General features: G+C 45.3%; 1 protein-coding gene across 1 annotated transcript in view; it reads right to left on the bottom strand.

Moving 5' to 3' along the window:
* IL1RAPL2 (interleukin 1 receptor accessory protein like 2) overlaps nucleotides 1–27,438 on the bottom strand; it is a 289,452-nt gene that overhangs the window by 249,647 nt on the left and 12,367 nt on the right. Inside the window, exon 3 of the mRNA XM_054995823.1 lies at nucleotides 11,716–11,902. Within this exon, the coding sequence (XP_054851798.1) occupies nucleotides 11,716–11,902 (187 nt within the window). The remainder of the gene's footprint in view (nucleotides 1–11,715; nucleotides 11,903–27,438) is intronic.

Raw genomic sequence — 27,438 nt, 5'->3', positions numbered from 1 at the left:
CATGCACCCTGGGGAGGGGGGCTGGAAAAATCATCTCCTGTACCCACTGTGTCTTCAGAGAAAATAATTTTCACTTCCAGTTTTGTGTAACTGTTCTAGGAAGGAAGGGACAAATGCCAATGCTTGGGAGCAAATGAATTCAGGAAATCGAGTGCCAATTTCCATAATATGCCAGGAGAAGCCCAAGCTGCTTTCAAACAGCAAAACCAACTAATCACACCTGCAGTCCTAAGTACACTTGCTATGTACTCTGAACAGGACCTGCTTCCAAGTAATGAGACTTACCGTTCTATCCTCAGCAGAGTTATACCTTCTAAACCTATTGATTTCAATGATCTTAGATGGATGTAACTTGGCTTAGGATGACACTGCTGGGGTCTTGCATGAGGAGGTGAGTGTCATGGCCTTGTAATGGGGAATATTGAATATCATGGGGAAATTTTGTCTTCCGTTTCACCCACTAGGCTTAAGAGTTTCTGTTTTTCTTCTCGTTTTAACTCAGCAAGAAGTAAGAGTCAAATGTGGAACAGCTCTTCAGTCCTAAAAATCTCTTCTCCTCCTGCCCCATTTCTCCCTCAGCAAACAGTTTTTTCCCTTTAAAGTTTTATTTGTTCTATTATATCTTTGACTCATGCACTCTATCCCTGTCAAAACAATCCTTCAGGCCAAATGGTGCTATGGAAACAGTAACAAAGACAATGGTTGCGTAAATCCTTGAGAAGCATTTCATTAGTATAATTTCCATCATAAAGGAAACTTACTCTATAGTTAAACAGAGGGATTTTGATGTAAAGTATTGTACTTGGAGTGACATGTATATGTATAAACACAGCCCTGATTTAACACTGTGAAGTGGGCTCCTTCTGGACTGATGGCTTTAATCAAAGCACTCAGTAATTTATTTTTATCCTGCCATTCCTCCAAGAAGCTCAGACATACATAGTCCCTGACCCTGGAAAGAAAACTGTTTTGTCCCCATAAAGCCCTCTGATGTCTGTTAGGAACCGACTAGTTCAAGACCGCTTAGTGAACTTCACAACAGATTTGAAACCTGAACTCAGATCTCTCTCTGGACCTTCCTGGCCTTAATCTACAGCCTAATCAAGACACCACACTGGGCAGTCAACAAAGAATTCAAGAGCAGGTTAGCTACTCTAGGGCAAATTCATGATATTAACTTGTATCTTAGGCACAATCAGGGGTTTTTTTCAGCTGGTGGAACACGGTGGAACGGAGTTCCGGAACCTCTTGAAAATGGTCACATGGCTGGTGGCCCTGCCCTCTGATCTCCAGACAGAGGGGAGTTTAGATTGCCCTCCGCGCCGCCAAGTGGTGTGGAGGGCAATCTAAACTAGAGGTGAGCACGATCCAAAAAAAAAATACAGATCAAGCCATTCGTGGATCCGGGCCGCCGCCGAACCCAGGTCACCGATTCTAACCGATCAAGTCCCATTTCCAATCCGGAATCGGGAATCGGGGAGGCCAAAGCAGGAGGCGCCCCGCTGTTTCCAGCGATGTAGGAATGGTGGTTGGTGGCAGCGGCCGCCAGGCCCAGCAGGCACAGGGAGGGAGGGAACATTCACACACACACACTTAGAGCAGAGGGGGGGGGAGTTTAACCCGGCAACAAGCCGCCTCCCCTCAGGGAGGGGACATTCACACCAGGTCCGGATCTACGGTTGCCAGCGCCCAGGGCAACCGTAGTCAGGCTCTTGCGCGCACTCCTCGGTCGCCCCCCACCCCACCCACGCAGCAAGCCAGCTGTCCCAGTACGCTGCGGAGCTGGCAGCAGCATGAGTGGCTCGGAGGCTGCCTGCGCCATTCACCTGCCCCGCAAGACAAGGGGCGGCCGGCTTGCCCGCGTGCCCCTTGTCCTGGGGAAAGGCGAATGGCGCGGGCAGCCTCCCAGCCACCCGTGCTGCCTTTGTGCCCATGGCTTCAGAACACCCCCTTCCCCCTCCCTCCCCTGGGTTGCTGCTCCGTGGCTGGAAGGAAGCCTGCTAATCAAGGAAAGCTGGGCTTCCATTCGGTTTTCTAGGGTGACAGAAGGAGGGCAAACTCAGCTCAGGCATTCCCCTGGCTCCGTTGCTAGGGGAATAGATTACTGGCGCCTGAGTGTCTGGCTCTCCAATTAGATCACGATGCCCCCCCCGATCAAGCCCTGCCCCCGAACGCTGGATCGGTCACCGTGGACGGAACCGATTAGCTGAGTCACGATGGCGCAAACGCCATTATCGGGGTTTTTTCACATCGTGATTCTGATCGTGCCCATGTCTAATCTAAACTCCCCTCTGTCTGGAGATCAGGGGGCGGGGCCACCAGTCATGTGATCATGTTCTCTGAGGGCAACCCACTGAGTTCCACCACCTGTTTCCCCAGAAAAAAAGCCCTGGGCACAATGATGCCATGAAGACGCTGTGGCTAGTCTGCAGTAAAGCACAAGCTTTACCTACATAGGCATGGCCCCAGGTTTAGTCCTTGAATCATTGAGATGTACATCTGCCTCAGTTTAATAATGAAAACTCTCCAAAAATTATCCAAGGCACTCTTTTCATTATTTTTGCTTCACAGACAGTTTTGCCTGTGGCAAAGGCTACCTCAAGCCAGTGTTGTGCAGCAACTAGCATGTTGGACTAGGATTGGGGAAATCTGGGTTCAAATCCCCATACAGCTCACTAGGTGGCTCTGGGCCAATTGTTCTCTCTCTTTCAGCCTCACACACTTGCGGTGAGGATAAAATAGGGAGGGGGAAACTATGTAAGCTGTCTTATGTTTTTTGGAGAAAGGGCAGGATAAAAAAGCAGTAAGATTTTTCAGTGCGGCTAAAGGCAGCAAAAAGATTTGCAAGCACTCACTGAAATGAATGTTAAGCGAACGTTCTGGAGAACTTTCTATCAGCAACTATTAGCAATGAGCTAAATGGAACCTCCATGTTCAGAGACGGGATACCCTGATGACATGGGCTTGTAGATGAGCAAGCGGTTACTTTCATGCCTTGCTTATGGACCATTCTGAAACCACTTAGCAGGTGACAGTTGAACATGGGTGTGATAGAATAGACTCCACTCCATATGATTTTTCCTTGGCACAGTTTTCTGCCTCCCTCACTGTAGGGCTTCAAGGGGAACTGAAAAATGGGTTTGAGGTGACAAAATTAGGGCCTGGGTAAAAACTCACCCAAGCCTTGATTAATAACTGAGGAATAATGAGGTAAACTGACTAGAACAAGATGGTTTGCTTCTTAAAAGGGAAGAAGAATGAAGACACACAACTGAGATAAATTTTAACACCTAACAAGAAGTTGTGGGATGTTAGGTTTCCAACACTATATGCCTAAGGGAAAACACTCTCTCAGGCAGGTTCATAACATATAAATACCGCATCCCGCTGCAACTAAGGGCCAAGCTACACATGACGAATGACACTTGAACAGCAAGTGTATTTCTCCCTGTTCACTTGCCCTCCACTAAATCCACTTGCCGTTCAAGTGTCATTCGTCATGTGTAGCTTGGCCCTAAGTAACACCCTGCTGGCATCTCACCTCAATTACCCAGACAGAGGAACTTAGCCAGAGATATATCTCCTTAGGTTTTAATTTACACGCCTGTTAAACTAACCTTCACACTCACTCACAGCTTTCAACCACTAACTCTCAACTTGCAAAGCCTAACCAAACCTCTCTTTCCCAATATGCAGTTCCTGTTGGTTGGTTCAGAGCACTGCCTCGCTGGTTCCTGTGGTGCAGGGATACATTTCTGTGTCCCACCTGTAGGGGTTACCTGCCTCAAACTCTGTCCTTCCTAGGTATCACCAAATTCTGCCTTTCCCAGGTATCATCTCCAAAGCCAGGGATTTTCAAAGAAAGAGTTGGCAACCCTATCCATCTATTACAACGAGAAACTGGACTAGATAAACCTTTGGTCTGATTCAGCAGAGCTCTGCTCCATTCTCAGGCAAGTTTATTTCAGTGAAGGTTGGGCAGGAGATTGCACACTTGGAGTGGGTGTTCGGATGTTTTTCTGGCTCTTGCATCACAATGTCTCAGGTCAACTGAGGGCCAAGCTACACATGACAAAAGACACTTGAACAGCAAGTGGATTGAGTGGAGGGCAAGTGAACAGGGAGAAATACACTTGCCGTTCAAGTGTCATTCGTCACTTGGAGCTTTGCCCTGAGATGTCACTTGGGCTGTTTCCACACACTCTTAAAGAGAGGGCCCACTCACCAAACTCTGGCGGGTTTTCTCACTCACTCCATATGTCTCCAATTTCAAAGCAGAAGCAGGCTGTTTGGCTTCTGTTTTTTCGGTGCCTTTTCTGAGAAGGCAATTTCCCATACTTTCCTGTGCCCCCACCCAAAAGACACTGAAAAATGGAAGCCAAACAGCCTGCTTCTGCTTTGAAATTGGAGACATATGGAGTGAGTGAGAAAACCCGCCAGAGTTCAGTGACTGGGCTGTCTCTTTAAGAGCATGTGAAAACAGCCTTGTTCTAGGGGTAAGACCAGCCGATTCCACACGGCTTACCTGAAGCGCGACGTCATGCAAAACTCGCATGAGAAAACGTGATCTTCCGCGTTTTTTCCAGCATGGTCCACAATGTTCCGCAACGTCCCAGCTTCAGGTAAGCTGTGTGGAATCGGCCCTGGTATTTAAAAGCATTAAAAGCTAGTGGGTCAGGTCAGCCCCACCCTCTTCAAAACCATGGCTCAATAGCCCTGCCCCGGATTCACATTTTCTACACAAAAGTCCAACAAAGCTGATTCTTCCCAGTTATTAAAGGAAACAATTAACATCTCAACTGATCATCTTCAGGCATCTCCACCATCTCGTTGATTAGTTGCTTGTGCCCTCACTAAGCCCTTCAGCAGTGCAAAGGAATAACAGAGAAGGCAGAGGACATCCCAATGTATTCTCTTCGACGGCACAGCAATCTTCTCTTTTTTTCAAAAAATTAATGCATTGTGATGGACTTGCTGCCATGCTGCTCTTTTTGATGTGCAATATCAATTCTGCTCAATTTAGCCCATATGACAGCTTAATAGTTAGTTGTCACCCATCAAGCAGGCGACGTATAACCTGTGTGTGGCACATTTATAACAACTGTCTGAATATGCAGAAGAAAAGACATCTGAGTTGATTTCCTACCATTACACTAACCATTGATTTGGGATAGCAATTGGGTAGATCCACCCAAATCTGCTCCAGCATTAATCCAGAAAAACAAGTTTTGTTTCCTAGATGTTTTAAAAAAACACAACAACAACTCTGGATCGAAAACAGGCAAATTCAGTCTTGCATTCTGGACCTCAGTCCTGCCACAATGGTCCCTGGCTGAGCCAGATCTTGGGGAGAGGCACACGCACGCATGCAGAGCAAGCCTGGCTGCCAGCCTTTCCCTCTTCTTTGACGGAGTGCCCGACCGCACGCCAAGAGCAAGTGGCAACGAGGTGGCTGCTGCCACGCACGCATGCACACAGACCACATGCTGTGGGAGCAGGGTGGGCAGTGTAAGTACTGGGCCAGGCCTCTCGCGTGGGCCAGCCGCCTTGGCATAAGTTGTCAGGCTCTCAGGGAGGGAGGGAGGGAAAGAGGCCAGCAGCAGCGCTCACCCCCCACTCTCTGGAGGAGAGCAGCCCTGCCTTTGGGAGGCTCTGTTCGCTAGCTGGGTTTGGAGGAGAGGCTGTCTGGAGTGGAATGGCAGGCAAGGAAAGAGTTAAGCTTTTCCACAGATTCTTCCCTCTCTGCTTCTTCTTCACTTCCTCTCCCGAAGCAATTTCCCTTCAAAACAACGAACACCCACCTTAGTTTGCCCTTAAAGTGCATTTAGTCCTACAGTAATCACACAACCAGCCTGGTTATATCTGGAATTGGGAAATTCAAGGATGGGGCTTGGCACATGTTTCATGGCACCTCTCTTTTAAGTACTGGAGACAAATAAGAGCCCACTGCCTAGGTCCAGAGCAGCTCCATTTTCTGCTATGGGACACTTTAACTGGTTTTGCACTTCTTTTAACCTCCAGGGCTGTTTTTCAGAACCTTTATTCAATACTGGCTTTGGAACACCCTAACACATGAATGCCTCTGTGCATGTGCAGAGTGCTTTCTTTGTCATATTGCTAAACTCCTTGTAGACCCCAGCTTCAAAGCCCCCATTTGGGAAAGGGGTTCCTGATTGTTTCTTTGGCAATCTCAAAATATAGGATTTGCAAGCCTCTCTTTAAGGAGTCTCTTTTTTGGACTTTTGTGTAAATCTCCATCTTTTGCTGTCCGAAAGGTTCAGAGGAGGCAATACATGTTCAGTGCGTCAAAGGTGGGATGGGGGAAATCAGAATAATGGTAAAAATGTTTTGGAAACAGCCTTGAAAGTAAATCTATGAAAGTTTCTAGACCTCAACCCCCCCCCCCATCTGAATTGTGATTAAAAAGTTTCTTGGTCTGGTTGCTATTCTGCCTCATCATTGGCAATCAGCCCAGCTAGAAGACTCTTGGGTTTTGGCAGACTTCCAGCGGAGAGGAATACCAGGGTTGTAGGGCAGCCATCCTACATACATCCTATCACGAAGCAGCTTTTTGGAGGAGGAATAATGCCAGGTATAGAAAGTCCAGCTGGAGCATTCTGGCCAATTTATTTTTGAAATAGTTCTTATTTGCACAATAACCCTGCAGGGTAGGTCTCTACTTCCTCTCAGCATATTGAGATATGTTGATATGCCCAAGGGCATACTGTGAGTCCACAGCTGAGCAAACTTCCAGAAGCTGCTTTGCATAGGCCTGTTCCTCTCTTGGAGGGACAACAAGGATCTGCATTTGTGAATGAGCAAAGTAAAGGGTGGGCTCTCCTAAAACTAGGGGTAAACCGTCAAAGCTGACTCCTATTGCAGAAACACATTGGGACAAGGCTGACATGGTCAGGGAAAATTCCCAAATGCAAGCTGAGCTCAAATTAGAGAAAGCCCAACAGAACCTAACTGAAGCACAGGAATGGAATCTCACCCCCCCCCCCCACCAAAGTGAAGGAAGGCGACCAACACCACATAAAAGAATTACATACTTTCCTCCCAAACCAAACTGAAGCAAAGTAGACAGCTGCAACGTAACCCAACAGAAGCAGACTGAAGCAAGGGAATGCCCCGTGCTTCTGGCTGGATACTGCTTGGTTCTGTTCTGTAGTGTTTCCCCACTGGCTGAACCCAGTGCCTGACTGCTGTGAATGACACTGGTTCTGTTGGCCTAAGTTCCAGCCGTGTCTCTTCCCTCCATTTGGTTTGGTAGGAATAGATATATAAAGAAATATATATAAGAAATATATATATATATATAAATATATAAAGAATATATAAAGAAAAATATAAGGAGGCACCATTTTTTTACTTTTGCTCCCACTCAAAAAATATGTTGATCCAGCCCTGGTCCCTGGAGCCCTTTCCTGCCCTTCTAACTACAATTATGTGTAACTTTATTTAAAATACTTAGATCCCATCTTATCTCCTTGGTTTCAAGGTAGCTAGCAAGCAACAACAAGTTGCAAGGACACAAAACATTACCAACGAAAAAACACAGAGATTAAAAGGCTGTCAAAAGAATGTGGGAAACCATGAAAATGCAGTTCCCGTGGCTCTCAACATTCCTAGATGCGTTGGTGACAGGGCCATAATATTCATAAGGCTGACTAGACCGAAGCCTAGGGGCCATGCAGGGATTAGGGGCCTGCCATTTTTTTTTTTTGCTGAGGCACACCCCCACATAAATTACAATTGATTCTCTCTATTTAATTAAACAATTACCCCTAAATTATATATATTTTAATAAATAATAAAAATTGTATTTACTTCAAAATATTACAGTATTGAACAATCATATCTCCAAAATGTGCTGTCCTGAAGAGTTCCACTTGGGCAATAAAAATATTTTAAAAATTGTGAATAGAATTCTTCAGGAGACCCTCCAATGGATATAGGGCTATGTACTGTGGGCTAGTACCTACCTACCAGGGTCAGGCTGTCAGCTGTAGTGGGGTGAAAGATTAAAGTGCCAGAGGGGGCCCGAAATACCTGAAAGCCTAGGGGCCTGGCCATAGGATAATACGGCCCTGCTTGGTGAGTATGTTCAACACAGTCCAAAGTCTCAAGTCCTCATGGGGATCCCATATTTTCTTCCACCTTTAATAAACTACAGGAAATGGAGGACAGCAGCACAAAATACTCCAGGGAAGAGCAGGGCAGGAACTGAAGCAATATGAGTAAGTTTCAGATCGGGCTGGATCTCAGTCAATCTGAGATCTGCCTGGAGTATCTGTCAGACTGAGAGACTTACCAGTGTGCCATAGGCAATGGCTGGTTGGTTGATGAGAGTGGGTTTATACATGGTCAAGCTTAAGGAAAAGAAGGTTCTCACACAAGTTCTCCTGAATCTATTTGCAAACCAATTATAGATGGCTTTAAGGAATTTTAAAAATAAGCATTACAAAAGAGTAGTAGGTAGGTAGTCAGTCCCCTGTGCAAGCACTAAGTCATTACTGACCTATGGCGGATGTCGCATCACAACGTTTTCTTGGCAGACTTGTTATAGAGTGGTTTGCCATTGCCTTCCCCAGTCATCTACACTTTACCCCCAGGAAACTGGGTATTCATTTTACCGACCTCAGAAGGATGGATGGCTGAGTCAACCTTGATCTGGCCTGGCTACCTGAAACCAGCTTCCACCAGGATTGAACTCAGGTTGTGAAAACAGCTTGGGCTGCAGTACCGCAGCTTACCACTCTGTGCCACAGGGCTTTAGATGGCTTTAAGGAATTTTAAAAATCAGCATTACAAAAGAGGCAGACATCTGAAAGCTGACATCCAACTCATCCCCCCTCTCAATCCAGGATTAAGGGGGGGGGTGAGCTGTTGATATTGTTTATAGAGTCGTACTTTTCTTCTTTGTCTTCAGAGAGCCTCATATTCTGCTCCTTCATCTGCACTAATATTCCAACAGTGCAACCCAACACTACGACTAAGCACACAGTAGTACATACAGAATTCCAGCACCCCCTAATATGCACACAGAGAAACGTAGTTCTTTGTTCCATTTCCTCTTTGGCTGCATCAGCTTGTATAAATATCTCTAGACATTCAGAGGCAAAGCCATTTTAATAGCTGACAAGATACATGCATACACACCAAATCTCATTTACTCCAACCCCTATTCAGAATACACATTTTGTCAGCCTGCATTGAAATAGGCAGGGTTCTTGTAAGAGAAAAAACAGACTGACAGAGTATCACCGAGCGTCTTGCTCTTTGCTGACATATCATAGCTCCCTCTATGTCATCCCAGTTCCAAATTAATTATTTGTGCACAAACTGAACACAGGGAGGCTGATGGGAGGGAACTCAAATTGCTTCACTTTGGATTGGCAGAAGGACCCAAACAAGCTGGGTCCAGCTTATTCAAGGAACCTCTCTGATTTTCTTACCCAACATCTCTCTGTTTTGTTAATTATTTGCAATGTTTGTAGCTTTTAACTTCAGTAAAGAGGCATGCAATATAAACAACAACAACTTATCCAGGGCTTTTTTTCTGGGAAAAGAGGTGGTAGAACTCAGTGGGTTGCCCTAGGAGGAAATGGTCACATGGCTGGTGGCCACGCCCCTGATCTCCAAACAGAGGGGAGTTTAGATTGCCCTCCGTACCACTCAGTGGCCCGAAGGGCAATCTAAACTCCCCTTTGTCTGGAAATCAGGGAGCGGGGCCACTGGCCATGTGACCATTTTCAAGAGGTTCCGGAACCCCGTTCCACCACGTTCCAGCTGAAAAAAAGCCCTAAACTTATCAAACAATAAAGAAACCAACGCATGCTTCATTGGCAAAGCACTTGCTTTGCAGTGCAAGAAAAGTTCAATCTCCGGCATTTCTAGTTCAAGGAAACAGGTGCTGGGAATGATCTTTCTCTAGAGATTTTAGTAAGCCCTTGCCGGTCAAATGAGATAATACTGGGCTAGATGGGCCAATGGCATGGTTTGTTTTTCGTAGCTTCATAAATAGAAGCTACAACCTCTGACCTGGAAGTCTTAGAAGAAAAAATAAGTGTACCAAACTCTATGCCAGAATCTGAATATACAAACTGTATTGCCGGATTTGACTAAGGAAGAGGAGAGGCTATGGCTTAGTGGCAGAGAACTTGCTTTGCATGCAGAATGTTCGGTCTCTTGCATTGTCAGTAGAATGATCAAAGATATTGGGGAAGACCCTTCTCTCTGTGAGACCCTTTATCAGGGTCTCTTGTTGGGACTGTGGGCCATTTTGGAATTTTGAGAGTGGGTGAGAGGGTGTCACCACAAAATTGCTACCAAAGGTTGCAAGCCAAGCTGCTTCCTATGATGGAGGCAGCTTTTTATGAATAAGCACTCCCTGCAGACCAAAAAGTCATGCCTCCTGGGGTCTTTTCAAGCACTTCTTGCTCATTTTGGCTGGAGGAAAGCCAGGGCTGGTGCTTTGCTTTTATTTTTATTATTTTATTTTATTGTATTTATATTCCGCCCTCCCCGCAAGCAGGCTCAGGGCGGATAACAACATTAAAACATTTAAAACATTTCATTAAACATTAAACATAAAACATTAAAAACATTGTATAAAGATATTAGAAAGATATTAAAAATAGCAGCACTCTTTTCTTGGTGGCGGCAATATCGTTGATTACAAAAAGTGCAACAGTGCAATTGAACATGGCAGCAGCTTCAGAACAGTGGTGGGCAGCTCTCATAGGGAGGGGAGTAGATGTTATATCCTCCAGCCAGTGGAGGCCCAGCCTCAGCCATAAGCCTGGCGGAACAACTCTGTCTTACAGGCCCGGTGGAAAGATAGTAGATCCTGCCGGGCCCTGGTCTCGGTAGACAGAGTGTTCCACCAGGTAGGAGCCAGGACTGAGAAAGCTCAAGGAAGAAGCAAGTGGGCACCAGAAAACACACTGGTGGGCACCAGGATGCCCAATAATAATAACAATGTTCGATTTATACACTGCCCTTCAGGACAACTTAACACGCACTGAGAGCGGTTTACACACTATGCCATTATTATCCCCACAACAGCAAACACCCTGTGAGGTGGGTGGGGCTGAGAGAGCTCCTAGAAGCTGTGACTGATCCAAGGTCACCCAGCTGGCTTCCAGTGGAGGAGTGGGGAATCAAACATGGTTCTCCAGATTCGATCCTGCACTCTTAACCACTACACCAAACTGGCTCCCAGTGGTACCACACTGGGGATGACTGCCTTAGAAAATGTTTGCCAGTCAGAGAAGATAACACTTTGCTTGATTGGTTGGACACTGTTTAAAGAAAGTACATATTCTACATTTCAAGCTCTGCATTGTGCTCCAAGAGGATGCGGAGGGTGGCATCCTCCTCTGATGTTTGGCAACATATTACCTCCATATGTGGTGTTTTCCATTTGGCTAACCTGGTTAGCACCTGTTTAACTCTCTCTTCCATGAGTATATCTTATCTTTTTAAAAGCTAGCAATCATTACCATATTGTGCTGAGTTAACTACACCCTGTGAAAAGAAGCAATTCCTTTTATCAGTTCTGCAGCTACCATAATTTAATACCATGGTAACTCAAGTTAAAGTATTATGAGAGAATGAGATTTTCCTCTTCCACACTGTTCACCATTTTATAAACATCTAGTATGTGACTTGGTCTATATTGATGTAAGGCAATCCTTATAACCACATTACCTTGTACCATATTACATCTGGTTCTCGGTTTCCTGTTTTGTAATCCTCTATATCCGGGCAGGAAATTATCTTTGTTCTAGTGATTTCTGATTTTTCTAAATAACGGATTGTGCTGTTGTAGCAAAGTCCTGATTCATTTTCAGCAACTGTCAAGGACATCGACACCTTCATGCAGTATGTTGAATTTCTGTAGAAAAATAACACAAAGATAACATTTATAAAAATCATTCAACAACACATAAGTTTGGTAAGACATTTCTGCTCTGAGAACAATGTACAAAACTAGAATCTGAGAAATAAATACAAAGAACAAAAACCTCATAATTAAAAATATATACATATACTTTCACAAATCTTCAGCAACATTCTGAAGATTGTCAGTGTATCAAAAAGCATGAAAAACATCTTTAGAGCAGTAAGACTTAGTTTCTGCCTAACAGGCACAGCCCCACATAATGGATTATTTAATGGAAACATAAGACCCATGCTTGCATATAATCAGAAATCCCTCCCAAAGCACTGACATGGTGCAATGATTGGTTAAAAAATAGAAATGCTGTGCAAAGAAACTGGGCAATACTGTTTGGCAGGAAGATTAATTAACTGTTATGGCTGGATGATGTCCCTATCAGGGACATATCTGCTGAGTCTCTCATTTTCCTGCCATTTTTGCTGCGCATGAAAATGAAACTTGGCAATGAAGGCCACAATAACTGTCAGATAAATAAGTTACTGACTACTTCCAAATGTAGCAAATGGCTTTGTTTACATTTGAGGAATTTATGGTATGAGCAAATAGGCGTAGTTTGGATCAAATGTTTAGTTTTAACTGCACCTCCCTAGAAAGGCCCAGAAGGGGTCATATTATTCTCAAACTAGTCTCAATAATAAATACAAGATTTGAGCTGTGATTGATGATTGGGAAAGTAGGGGGGATATTATATTTGGATAGCAAAATTTGTTTTGCCCAGGCACTGGAATCTTGTGTTGACGAGGCATACCAAACCTGCTGCAATGGATACTGAAAGTTCTGTACTGGATATTAAAACATAGGCTGAGGTTAAAAATGCAAGGGAAGGATATTCAGATATTAATAACATTTGCTCTAATTGATAGCAAGTATATTGAAACATTGGGTGGGTTATCTGTACAGTGTACTTATGCAATACATAGGACAACATTACATAAAACAACACAACCCCTAATTGCAATGTCCATCTCAGTCCAAAGACCAGGTCAATTGTAATTGTAGAAATTTTCTCTTTCCATAACTTCTTCCCTTTACATCAAACAAAATAAATATTAAGCACCCAGAGTGGAAAACAGGGTTAAAATACTCAGCTTTCACAGTGCTAAGGAAAACGCCGTTAAAAACAGCTCACACTGCTATTTATCACAATGTTATCATCAAGTATTTACAGCCTGCGCAGGAACTGTTGCAACCCAATCTGTCAAATTCTGAGTTTCATTAGGCATGATGGGAAACACAGCCCTTTAAGAGAAGCCCACAAAGGATGACAGATGTCTTAATGAGGACTGCATTTTCCCATCATGCCTCTTTTTGTCACTTTAATTGGGTACACCAAAGCCAAAGGGGTTTGGGGCAAGACTGACAACTTGGGTGATTTTTGAACTATCAAAGACAACTCTTGAGATGAATTTGCCATAGTGCAAGATGTTTCCCTGCTGAACGAAGCACCACACAGCAACTATATGTGATTCTGCACACACACACACGCACATACCAGAGAGTCTTGTTTTTCAAAGTGATTTGCTCGGCAGAAAAGAGAAGACCAAACTGGGGATTCCCTTCCTGCAAGATATCACTCCAGGACAGCCTTGGAGTAGATGATTCAATGTCCATGTATGTTGTGTGCCGTCAAGCCATTTCTGACCTATGAAGACCCTATGAATTAACAATCTCCAAAACATCCTATTATTGACAGCCTTGCTTAGGTCTCGCAAACTGAAGGCCGTGGCTTCCTTTACTAAGGGCCAAGCTACAAGTGACGAATGACACTTGAACGGCAAGTGAACAGACTGTGGGCCAAGCTACACATGACGAATGACACTTGAATGGCAAGTGTATTTCTCCCTGTTCACTTGCCCTCCACTCAATCCACTTGCCGTTCAAGTGTCATTCGTCATGTGTAGCTTGGCCCTCATAGGTATTCCTCCCTGTTCACTTGCTCTCCTCTTGTGCTCCACTTGATCACATAATGATCAAGTGGAGGGCAAGTGGAGCGCAAGTGAACAGGGAGGAATACATGTGAGGGCCAAGCTACAAGTGACAAATGACACTTGAACAGCAAGTGGTTTGAGTGGAGGGCAAGTGAACAGGGAGAAATACACTTGCCGTTCAAGTGTCATTCGCCACTTGTAGCTTGGCTCTCTGTCAATCCGTCTCATGTTGGGTCTTCCTCTTTTCCTACTGCCCTCAATTTTTCCTAGCTTAATTGTCTTTTCCCTTGGGGCTTGGTTTCTTATGATGTGACCAAAGTACAATAGCCTCGGGGTGAAGCTACAAGTGACAAATGACACTTGAACGGCAAGTATATTTCTCCCTGTTCACTTGCACTCCACTCAATCCACTTGCTGTTCAAGTGTCATTCGTCACTTGTAGCTTGGCCCTCAGTTAGTCATTATAGCTTCAGTTGTTTGATAGCTCACCACAAATATTTGATTTTTGTTTATTCAGATGCTAGAATTCCACTGAGTAAAGTGGAACTTGGGCCAAATCCAAATGTGAAGCAGAAAAGAGAGATGAAGAGTCCTCAAAAACCTTATGTTGCAGATTAAGAATACCATTTGTGAATGTTCTCTCCATTTGTTTTTATTTTTAAACCCTCTCAAGTAAATAACAGACTCCAAATACCTTATAGTGGCAGCTCAGACATTTGGAGCAGGACAGGAGTTCTAAAGCAACACTCTCCCTAGCTATTTGATCTGTAGAAGTTACATGCTGTAGAAGGTAAAAGGCACAATTTAAGGCCATCCAATGACAATGTAGTTCAAACTCCACACCAGAGATCTTCCCTCTTAAATATCTTGCAATTTCTCTCTGGTACCCTGGGATTTCCCAAAGTGCCTAAGAGCGCAGGACTCTAATCTGGAGAACTGAGGGCCAAGCCACACATGGCGAATGACACTTGAATGGCAAGTGTATTTCTCCCTGTTCACTTGCCCTCCACTCAATCCACTTGCCGTTCAAGTGTCATTCGTCATGTGTAGCTTGGCCCACAGTTTGATTCCTCACTCCTCCACTTGAAGCCAGCTGGGTGACCTTGGGTCAGTCACAGCTTCTAGCTCTCTCAGGGCCAAGCTACACATGACGAATGACACTTGAACGGCAAGTGTATTTCTCCCTGTTCACTTGCTCTCCACTCAATCCACTTGCCGTTCAAGTGTCATTCGTCATGTGTAGCTTGGCCCTCAGCCCCACCCACCTCACAGGGTGATTATTGTTGTGGGGATAATAATGACATACTTTGTAAACCACTCTGAGTTGGTGTTAAGTCATCTTGAAGGGCGGTATATAAATTGATTGTTGTTGTTGTTGTTGTTGTTGTTATAGATGCTAAGGAGGAGGAACAGGAGCCATTGAGTTGCAACTGATTTATAGCAACTCCAACCATGAGGTGTTCAAGGAAAGAGATGAGCAGAGGTGGTTTACTGTTGCCTTTCTCTACGTAGTAACCACAATCTTTGGTGGCCTCTCATCCAAGAACTGACCATGGTCAACCCTGCTTTGTAACTAAGCCCCAATGACCTTGGGCCAAACTAAGCTATTCAGGCTGCTCAGACACCATCACAGCAACACACAGTGCCAAGGAAGGAGGAAGGCCTCCAGAAAGAAGAAAGGAAATAGGGCTGTCAGGGCCACAATATACCAAACCATGAAAATCACAGGATAAATAATAATAACAACAACATTTAATTTATGTACCACCCTTCAAGACAAGTTAATGCCACACTCAGAGAGGTTTACAAAGTGTGTTATTATTATACCCTGGATCCACTCTCACCACTGGTTTGAACTCACAGGTAGCCTTGGGTTATGCAAGCCACAGCTTCTCAGTTTCAGACTGCTACTTGTACCCTAGAGATAATAATACTGGCCTTATAGGGTTGTTGTATGAATTTCCGGATAATGGTCTATATCCAACCACATCATGGAGAAAAGTAAAGCACCATTTCTTTAAGAGGAAGCTGCGGTTATCTCCCTCTTCTTCTGCAGCCAACTTGAGTCCTCCAAAATGTTCCTGGGAGCTAGTGGACCCTCAGGAACAGCCTAGGGGGCATCTGCAGAGGGAGGGGGAAATTGGTGCAACCTTCTACATGAGTACTGGCACATTTTTTAAACAACAACATTGAGGAATTATATCATTTGACATCTGTGAATCTATGGCTCTATATGGTACATTAAAGCGATAGGCTGTTTACCACATGCCCACACACACACAAAATGAAAATAACTGCGCTCCAAAGACAAAATGCAGTTGAGTCGTGACGTGAGTGCTCAATTATTGCCTCCCGTCTCCAATTAGGCAGGCGTGCCTAAATGTCTTAAATAAGTGACAACCTGTGTGGGCGCATTGTTGGTCCTGAGATTTCAGCGTGCTCATGTGAGAAGCAGCCTTAAAATCTGAGACTTGACAACACTAGAAAGTAATGAAGGAAGGACGGCAGTTGGGACACTCCCGGTGTCCCCCTGTGCTTGCAGCCATAAGTAAAATGCTGCCTGCATTTTGGAACTGGGCTCAGAAAAAAGCAGTCATTTTCAGTTTGGCGGGGGCGGGGGGCGGGATAGATCGGGGCACCAAGGAGGGGGTTCACCCATCATGACTCAGTTCCTCTCAGAACTTGCCCGGCCCTTTGCAGGATCACAGGCCTGATGAAACAGACCAAAGACAAAGCTCCCATACCCTTGGAGAGGAGCTTCAAAAATCCACATTCCAGTCGCCTGTATTTTCTAATTCATTATTTATATAATCAGCACACTCAAGCAATTGTTAACAATTAACTTACCTGGATGATTATGGATCTTCCTGATTACAAAAAAGGTCAGAGACCCTCTAAGCCTGGATAATAATAATTTGTTCAGGAGTGGTTTTTAAAATCAGTGTTTGGTGTAATTCAATAGTGCCATATTTTTCTGCTAACAGTCTTGCATTATTTAGCTTATATTTTCCAACACTGCCCATGGCGGATTCTATTTAAAGTGCTTGCTGGAACAAGGACCTAAAACTGCACAGTTCCTCTCATTAGTTACAATTAGGTTTGGGCAGGGTTGAGAAAACTGACTGTCTGATTAGCAAAATACTTTACGCACTGCCAGAAGGGAGACAAGATATTATATGGGGATTAGTAGGACACCGTATATATTTGAACACAGTACAAAAATAGTAAATAGCCAAGTGCACTCCTGGGCCACTCCCCATATATCAGCAACAAAGATGAAATTTGCTTAGGCTCTCCCATGGATAAAATTCCTAGGCATACCCATGTCCTAGTCCATATACCAAGTTACACTATTGGTTCATTAGCTCAGTATTGTTGACTCTGTCAGGTAGGAGCTCTCTAAGTGCTCTGACAGAGCAAGGTATTTCCCAGTACCTGCTATGCGAGATCCTTTAACTCAAGGATCCCCAAGTTGTGGACACTTTTCAAATTTCGAGATGAGGCAATATGTGCCATAACAAAATGGCTGCCATGACGTTTTCAATCAATTACAAAACACTGGGAGTTTCCACAAAATATTAGGAGTTTCCAAGCCAAACTTCCTCCTGTGATAGAGGCAGCTGTTTTCAAATGGGTGCTCCCTAAGCAAATGGCTTCATGGCTCTTCTGAAGCACTTACTACTTCAGTGAAGTGGAGGAAAACCACAGTCCATGATAGATAGACATGTCAGTTCTAGGAATGGCAGTCCATGACAAATAGATCCCCAAATCCCTCACAGCAAGTACTCCAGGGTCTTGGTTGAAAAGGTTTTATTATAGAGATCCATTAAGTTCATAGGTTCTTCAAAGATGAATAGGAATTGGCAGGAATGAGAATACAAGCTAAGGCACTTTGATATAAGGATTAGGATTCCCTCCTCCCCTGGGGCAGTTAGCAAAAAGGCGTGAAAGTCCCCATTCTCATGAGAAACACAACAGCTTCGTCTGGCTAGAGCAAGCCAGAAGATTACAGGGAATTCGACTCCCTCTGTCTCTTGCAAAGAGTTATACTTTAGTACAAGGTCAGGAAGCATGTTTCAGAGATAACAGTCTCAACATTATTACTTTCGTTTTAAGGCAAGCTCAAGATGGCATGAATATTATGCCTACAGTACATGAGCATAATAAGAGAGCATATAGTTATGCAGTATGATCAACTCAATACAGGGAACAGAGAACATATGAATGGCATGGATGAATGGGATGCAGACATGACAGATGGCCCTTTGGGTTGGGAAAGAGAAACTTTGGGGAAGAAGCAAGCAGGCCCCAGGAAACACATTGGTTGGCATCACTGCTTTAACAGGAGATGGAATGTCTGAATTAACCAGGACTACTGGAATACTTCATGTAGAAATGAAGAGTGGTTAGAGTGTCATACTACTAAGGGACCTGGGTTCAAAGCCTCATCCTGCCATGGAGCTTGCAGAGTGACCTTGGCTTCTTGTTCATCCGCATTTACCTCACAGGCTTGTTATGAGGATAAAATGGGGAAGTAGGGTTGCCAGCCTCCAGGTAGTGGCTGGAGATCTCCTGGAATTACAACTGGTCTCCAGTTCACCTGGAGAAAATGGCTACTTTGGGGGGTGGACTCTATGGAATTATGCCATGCCAAGGTTCTTTCCCTCCCCAAACCCCACTTTCTCCAGGTTTCTCCAGGTTTCATCCCCCAGATCTCCAGGAATTTCCCAACTTGGGGCTATCAACCCTATGGGGAAGGCAGAACCACACACATTGCTCTGAATTCTTTGTAGGAAGGACTGGATAAAAAATGTAATGGTTAGAAAAATGTACCACTAGACAGCCCATGTAGTGTAGCAGTGGGTCGAGGCCAGTACTTAGGAAGCAATCTAGATGGCCTGTATAGGGTTTTCCCAAGGCTGCAGTAGAATAATGCTGTCCTGACCTCCTTAGATAGTTTTTATAAACACATTTTATATACTGACACACAAATCTTGCTATAAACATTTCCTTTTGGTTATGAAGATACACCTCCTAATGGATGAATGTTACACAATTTCTGTTGACCAGGTCATTAATGAATGGCTTATATATTTCGATTTTTTGTGGGTTTCACTGCAGTCACTTTAGTATTACAGCCTTCATTATGCTCAAATAAAAGGCTACTTTATTAGCATGTCTGGAAGAAAGCATCGCTGCTGTATATTTTTCATTAAAAAGTCACTGCTTTTATTGCATTGTATATGGAGCACTTGGGGTCAAGGAAAGGAAAGGGTCTCCACTCAGAACAAGGAAAAGTAACAAAGGGTTGATACTCAGGAATTGCTAATGCATTCACGAATGTGGGAGGCTGGCAAAATGAAAAAGAAACCACATGCCTGTTATATCCAAAGTAGAAGAGTTGCTATGTGACTTTGGAAGGCAGTTCAGCAAGAAAAAGGAAACACTGCAGCTCAAATAAACATGGGCCCTAAAGTGTTACAGGGCATCCTACTCTGTTGGAAAGAAAGAGGCACTCAATCATCAGGAAACCTCTGCTAGGACTGATCAAGAATCTTCTAAAGAAGTGCTTACAAGCTCCCTACCTTTTAATGATGTACACCCACAAAAGGCCACCATGTATTTCTGTGAAAAAGACATATGCAAGCCAGAAAGGTGTGTGTGTGAAAATGGTCTCTTTTGTGGGGGGATTATCCTGATTTTTTCCCACATAAAATTAACTTCAAAAAGATGCAATTTCAACTTGCCTTTTGCCCGGGGACGAGCTGTACACACACCCCAGACTGGCCACATCGGGAGGCTGCCAGAAGCGTGCCATCGCCCAGGGCTGGCACCACCATTGAGGCAGTGAGGTGGGTCCCACGAGTGCCGGGGTGCTGGAGGGGGTGCCAGGGGCGGAGGTGCATGCTACAGAGCTGGTGTGCCTGGCCCGCAGCTGCTGTTGCCAGCCAGCCTGCTCCACAGCTGCTGCACGCCCCTGGCTGGGCACAACAGCCGCAGGCCAGGTACGGCAGGCGGCCGGGGCGGCGTGCGGAGCGAGGGCAGCCTCTGTGCACCGCCCCAGCCACCCTCTGGCCAATGGGCCTGGCTTTGCTGTGTGATGACATCATCACATGGTGACGACATCACACAGTCCAGGGGTGCACGCAACATGGGGGTGGCCGTGGGCACCAGAAACCCTGGTGCCAGTGGTGCCGCCACCACAGAGGGTAGAGCGGGGTGAGACGCTAGCCCCGAAAGTGCAAGAAGACAGCCCACAGACTCTGAGCAACCTGGAAGTGGCCCCCAGCCAGCCACAGACCCCTCCCCTGGTGCCAGGCACTAAAGGTCAAAGCAAGCAGATGGGGAGGCCCCTGCCCCAACACAACCCCAGGGTAGGGCAGACCAGCTGGACGTCAAAGCCGTAGGAGTGCCACCTGGCCTGGGGACTTGCCTAGCTACAAGGGGGCTCAGGGGGAAACGGCTACCAGGCTGTCTTACCTGGAAAAGTCCTGCCAGCCCCACCCTTCAAGTAGATAGAGAAACTTCTGGAAGCCTCCCCAGCTGACTCAGGTCATGGGCAATCAACCCAGGGAAGGAAGGGTGGAGATCAGAGCAGGAAGAGATACCTGGACCCCTGCCCCTGCTGGACCAAGTCAGGAGTGATCAGCCCACAAGGAGAAGGGTGGAGAGCAGGACAAGAAGCCCTATATAAGGTATCTCAGTTGGGGAGCCAGGGGTGGGTTGTGTAGGTGTGAGGAGGAGGTGAGGAGAGTGAAAGGATGGAAGGAGGAAGAACTAGAGAGGAGAAGGAGAGAAGGAAGAGCCAGCAAGGAGGAGGCGAGGAGAGTGGAAGCTGTGGAAGGCTGGAAGTAGGAGGAGGCCGCAGGGACTCTGACAAGTTGAGCAAGCCTGCGAGTGGTAGACAGGGAGCAAGGGTGAGGTATACCTCCCCTCCTTCCACAGAGCAGGAACCTGTGCAGTCCCTGTCCGCGGCTAAGAGCCGCAGTTCAGGAGCACCAGCGCCATGTGCAGCTACGTCCGGGCTGAAGGCTGATACCTTTCCTGTTTTAATTATTATGCAGCTGGGGAGCTGGGGCTGAGAGGAGTGGCTTAACTAAGGCCACCTACTGAGCTCATGGCATTAGTGGGATTCAAACCTGTAGAGTGCTGATTTGCAGCTGAACCACTTAACCACTATGCTACAGCAGCTCTAAGGGGTATCTAACCTGCTGCTGTGCTAATTTCAGTACCATCCTATGCACCTTTCTAAGTCCATTGAAGTCAGCTCAGAAGCTCCAGTTGGTACAGAATTCTGCATCCCAATTACTACTGGGTACTAGATAGGACATGCATATCATATCCATTCTGCAGGCTCTCCACTGGCTATCTATCGGTTACCTGGTACAATTCAAGGTACTGATTATCACTGAGAGTCAGTTTGGTGTAGTGGTTAAGAGCACAAAACTGGGTTTGATTCCTCACTCCTCCACTTGAAGCCATCTGGGTGACCTTGGGTCAGTCACAGCTTCTAGCTCTCTCAGCCCCACCCACCTCACAGGGTGTTTTGTTGTGGGGATAATAATGACATACTTTGTAAACCGCTCTGAGTGGGTGAGTCATCCTGAAGGGTGGTATATAAATCAAATGTTGTTGTTGTTATTATTATTATTAAAAAGCCCTTAATGATCTTGGACCCATATAACTGCAGGACTGCAATACCACTATATTTGCACTTGTACATATTTATTATTAAATTATTATAATCATTTATCTAAATCTGTTTGGGATATATTTTGGCAGCAGTATGTTTTAGCATCTGTGATGAAATTTTTTACCAACAACACATGCAAACTACAAGACTGATGTCCTTGGTCAGAGCTTTCAGTTCCAGCCTGTGGAATTGATGTAGGTGTTGATAAGCTATTAACATCTGCAGTTTCCATGAAACTGTCTTAAGTTTTAAAACTAATTACAAGTCCTGATTATTGTAATATCTCAGAGAAGTGAAAAACACACACATGGCAGTAAGACTGAGATCCTAACAGTCTAATATACAATGAGTTTTACATGGAGCTACTTTGAGAAAGGTTGGTGGGGTAGACTGAATCCTCTACCACAAAACAGGCTGGACAGATATATTATGTCAGATCATTGGTCTATCAAGATTAGTATTGTCTACTCTGACTGGCAGTAGCTCTCCAGGGTCGCAGGCTTTCACATCATCTTCAGGTTGCCAGCTCCAGGGGAATTCCTGTAGTTTTTTTTTTGGGGGGGGGGTGCCTGGAGTGAGCGGGGTTTGGGGAGGAGAGGGACTTCTGTTGGCTATAATGCCACAGAGTCCACCTTCCAAGGCAGCCATTTTCCTAGCTTAATTGTTGTCTGTCACCTGGAGATCAGTTGTAATTCCAGGAGATCTTCAGCCGCCCCCTGGAGGCTGGCAACCCTACATCAGCTACTACTTGATCTTTTTGACTGGAGATGCCAGGGATTGAACTTGCAACCTTCTGCATGCAAAGCAGATGTTCTAACACTGAATCACAGCCCTTTCTCAGTCTGGGGTACAGTGCTGCTTTCCCCATCTCTTTCTCAACAAAGCTGCTGATCATTGTACAACAGATGACTGCAAACCATTTAGAGAAATTTCAGATTCATTTTAACTAAATGGTGTAATGAATTGCTAAGAGTTGGGCATGGCTGGGTCCATGGCCTCATTTCCCTTGAGAGACTTTTGTGGCACCTTAATGACTACCTGATGTATTGTGGCATTTCTTGCATTAGAATTTATTGCATTAGTCTTGAAGTAGCCACAAGACTCTTGGTTATTTTGGGTACAGCAGACTGGCATGGCTACCTTTCTGGAATTTCCTATGAGTAGGCGCTTCCTGTATTCAGGCACATAATTAAAGGTATGTAAGGAAAAGCAAGGAAGAAGAGAAGCTCCAGGATTTGGCAGCTAAGTACTTTCTGGGCACTCAACTCGTCTTAGCTTTATGTTGTACCAGGCATCAGATGCTGCATTCAAAGGTTGGTGCATTCCTGGCTGGAGCCCTTATCTCTTGCTGCCCAAATTCCCTGTTCACACATGCATCTGCTCCTCCATAGTGCTATTCCGGATGGCTGCAGAATGTGCATATGTGCAGATTCCACAATCACGTGAATTGGACTGATGACGTGGGTCTTTCCCTCCAGATTAGCACATTGCCAAGAGGAAGAATACCAATCAGGTAAAAGCAATCTACACAATCAGCCCTACTGATATAGCTGCAGTAACTCATAGAAACTCCTCTTGGCTTCAGAGAGGAGCAGCTCTCATATGACTTGCGTTCCATGCTGAAAGGGACTCTTGTTTCATTCTGGTTAAAAAACCCACGACAGCAAACACATCCCTATATGATGCAGCTTTTCTCTGAAATATGTGTCTTTTACTGAGCTATAGCTTCATGTCGCAGCACGCTGCATTCCTCTCTGTCAACCGTTAATTAAAATTCTTGTCTTAGTCTTGAGTGCTGAATTACGTACGTTGCCCCATTTTTATACTTCCAAATTGTACACAGTACAACAGTAGTAACAGTTTGCCACAGTTACTTCCGTTTATTCATATCACCGGGGACTTCTTGCTTGGAGCAAGTCAAGCAGTCTCCCCCTTACCAAATTTCCAAGCACAATGAAAAGGCAGGGCAGGGGTTCTGCACAAAGTTGCCCCCGTGCTACTGGAAGTGAAACACCAAGCCCCAGGAGAGACTCTTCTTGCCCAGGTTTCCAACAGGTCCAGGACTCAGGAGTCAGACACAGCAACAAGGACCTCAAGTGGGGATACAAGCATGGGACTTTTGCAGGAAGTAAGAGTCTCTCCTGCAGTAGCTTCTCAAGAGGGTCAGGGGTGGCTAGTGATGAGATAAAACACCCTTCCCATTTAACCACTTCACTTGCTAGGGTTACTATCTCTGCACTGGGAAATTCCTGGAGATTAGCAGGGTAGAGCCTGGAGAAGTTGGGGTTTTGGAAAAGGAGGGACTGGGGGGTATAATGCCATAGAGTTCACCTTCCAAAGCAGTCATTTTATCCAGGGGAACTGATTTCTGTAGTCTGGAGCTCAGTTGTAATTCTTGGGATCTCCAGGCCCCACCTTGAGGTTGGCAAACCTATTTCTTGGGTGCTCAGAAGGTCAGAGTTTGTACTCTCTAAGAATAAACTATGCAAAAAGATATTCTGGAATAATAAGGAAACCAAAACACACAAAATTCACTCACTCCTTATCAATACTTCAGATTCTGCAGCATTTTTGTAATCATTTACTACAACCATATGGCACTGTCATACTCACTACCTTTCAATGTTAGAATTCAAGTTTGTTATAAGAAAAAAAAGAAGAAAATTACCAACAGTCTCCCTGGAATGTATCTGATAAACTACTCAGGAAATGTCCCGTTGACCAATCAGGTTAAATATAATCAGAGAAATGTCAGTACCGGCAAATGCAAAAGTTTAGCATGAATGTTGGTTTTGACATCAAATCCCCCTGAGACATCTCCATGGTTCAGTTATCAGCAATATAATTCCTTCCAAGGCAACAGAAGAGGGAGGGGGGAATCCACACAAGTTTTCTTCCCATGATGATGCCACAGGAAAAAAAGCCCACAATCTAAAATAATTGCGATAGATACAGAGAACATTTGCATCCTGTTATTAATGTGGACCTATACACTAAATGCATCACGTTCTTTTCTTATATGTTTTTCATCTGAATTACATTAGACATATCTTATTTGCAGCAATTGCAGAATAAATTATGCAAATTAAGAGAAATCATAACAGTGTGCTTGATTCGCATGATTTATGCTGGTCACAGAATTCAGCTTGATTTGACACTGCATTTGGGTTCTTCGCACGAAACAGGACCTTAGCACAGACCTATTTATTATATTTTATCCTGATTTGCAGCCAAAATTGGCTTCCAAACTGCTCACAGGAATAAAACTGGACAATGGCAGCTAGAAAGTGGAGCAAGGGGGGATCTAAATCTCCATGGCCTTCCTGGTCCAGTATTTTGACCTGATTGGCCAGCTTTTGCAGCAAAAGTTTTGAGTTGCTGCCTGACAGCTGGGGTCAAATGGCTGAAGGTGAACAAATTGAAACTGAATCCAGACAAGACAGAAGTGTTGCTGGTTGAGAAGGTAGAGAGCTTGAAGGACATTGCAGTCCCCACTTTCAGTGGGGTTCAGTTGACCCTTGTAGACCCTGTTAAGAGCTTAGAGGTTATACTAGATCTAGCACTGCTGCTAAAGAAGCAGCTTAATACCAGTGCAACAAATGTACTTTCCAATTCGGTCTAGCCTGGAAGATGGGCCCCTTCTTTGACAATCTGGCCACCTGGATCCATCCCACAGTAAAATCAAGACTAGACTACTGTAGTGTACTCTACATAGGTCTGAAGTCAGTTTGGAGACTTCAGTTGGTGCAGTATGCCACATGTCAGTTATTATCAGGATCTAGGTAAAACATGCATATTACTCCCATTCTGCAGTTATTCCATTGGCTTCCCATCAGTTACAAGGTTCAACTTAAGGTATTGGCTATCATATAAACAGCCCTTCAGGGCCTTGGTCCCTTATATCTATGGGACCACCTCTTTCCATGCTCTGCCATGGCAGATTCACTCATCGGAGCGGGGCCTTCTGTAGGTGCCACCTTGCAAATGGGCAAAATCAACAACTCCCTGTGCATGGACATTCTCTGTTGTCCCCTCACCCTTCTTCTGGAATGGCCCACCTGATAAGGTTAGGACAGGGGTGGCGCAAGGGTTTGTGGTGCTCGCGGCCGGCTGGCCAGCCGGGTCCCCCCCTCCCGTGAGCGCTTGTGTGTGCGCGCACCAGCCTGCGTGATGACGTCACATGTGATGTCATCACGGGAGCATGCACATACGCGCCACCGCTGGCCCGATCGCTGCAGCGGGCGGCCTCCGAGCTCTCCCACTCGGTTGCCTGAGCCGCTGCAGATGCCTGCCCACGGTGGCTTCACCCGGCCGGGGGCTTGTGCTGGCGGCAACAGCGTGGGGCGGGAGGGATAGGAGGCTGCTGCTTTGTGGTGCGTGCTCCCACCCCCCGCACCTCCTCCGGCGCTCCCTCCGGCACCCCGCGCCTGAGGCCACCGCCTACCTGGCCTCTATGGGCGCTCCAGCCCTGGGTTAGGATGGCTCCCACTCTCCTGGCTCCCACTCTCCTGGCTTTCCTCAAATGGTGGAAAATAGAATTATTCAAGAGGGCTATTTTACATGGGTAGGGGGACTGTACTGTATGGAAAGTAGGGTTGCCAGATACAGGATGAGAAATTCTTCACACAATGTTCACAAAAATAATTTAGTGAATTTGAAAGTAATATACAAGAGTGAATACAACATGTGAAATTCTAAAACATCATAATCACTATAATATCATCACAATCAATCACACACAGCAAGGTGTTACAACACCGAGTAGCATGTGTATCCTCAGAAAAGGGAAGAATCCCAAGAGTTCTCTTATGAGCTGTCTTCAGTCAGTACACTGAGGATTCCCGCTGAAACCGCGGGGGCAGATGAAAAGTCCCTCCGGACAAAGTGGAAAGGAGCTGGAAGACTGGGAGGAGAATGGAATGTGCAGGTGGAGAACAGCAACCGGGAGCCCCCGAGGGGGACCTCCCCGCCCAATGGATAGCCGTGTTGGTCTGTAGTAGAAGAGCAAGGTTAGAGTCCAGTAGCACCTTAAAGACCAACTAGATATCCAGGATATGAGCTTTCAAAAGTGTAAGCTCTCTTCATCAGATATCTAGTTGGTCTTACTGGACATTAATCTTGCTCTTCTCCTAATGTATATAATTTCTGTATATATACCTCACAGCACCCTGAACACAATGACTTCCAAGTGATTTCTATTCCAAAAAGGGACTTGAAGCTGTCTTCACACTACTAACCTGCTTCCATGATGTTGTGAAACGTCGTGCAAAAAACGCGGAAGATAGCGTCTTCTCGCGAGAGTTTTGTGCGATATCGCACAAAACTCTTGCGAGAAGACGCTATCTTCCGCGGTTTTTGCGCGATGTTTCGCAACATCACGGAAGCAGGTTAGTAGTGTGAAAATGGCCTGAGTCTCTCTGGATAAGGGGATGTGCGTAGCAACATTGAGGAGAATTGCTATAGAATTCCCTTGTTTTATAGCTATGGAATTTACTTGTTTTATTGCCTCTTGTATTTACGGCCCTTACCCAGCAGCAACCTGAAACCTGTATTTTCTTTGCCTGCCAGAAGTTCCACCATACCCTGGCATAAGAGGATCTTAAGATTATGAAAATCAGTATCTGCTTTCTCCCTCTTATTTCCTTTTGATGAAGAGTTCTGAGGTTCTCAAAAGCTTGCACACTATTCTGCATACTTGGGTAGGTTCTAATAAAGGGAATTATGGGAGGTGTCTTTGGTTTGGGGCCTTTTACTTTTGAACCAAACCACCTGCCCTCTGGCTTTGGTCTTTGCTGCCAACTGCCACCTCAGATCCCTTCACCTGCCAACGGAACTTGGGCCTTTCTGGA

The sequence above is a fragment of the Eublepharis macularius genome, chromosome 13 (genome assembly GCF_028583425.1).
Source record: "Eublepharis macularius isolate TG4126 chromosome 13, MPM_Emac_v1.0, whole genome shotgun sequence".
In the NCBI taxonomy this organism is placed as follows: domain Eukaryota; kingdom Metazoa; phylum Chordata; class Lepidosauria; order Squamata; family Eublepharidae; genus Eublepharis; species Eublepharis macularius.
Note: the sequence above shows the minus strand (reverse complement) of the source record. Positions and strands in the feature narration are given on the sequence as shown.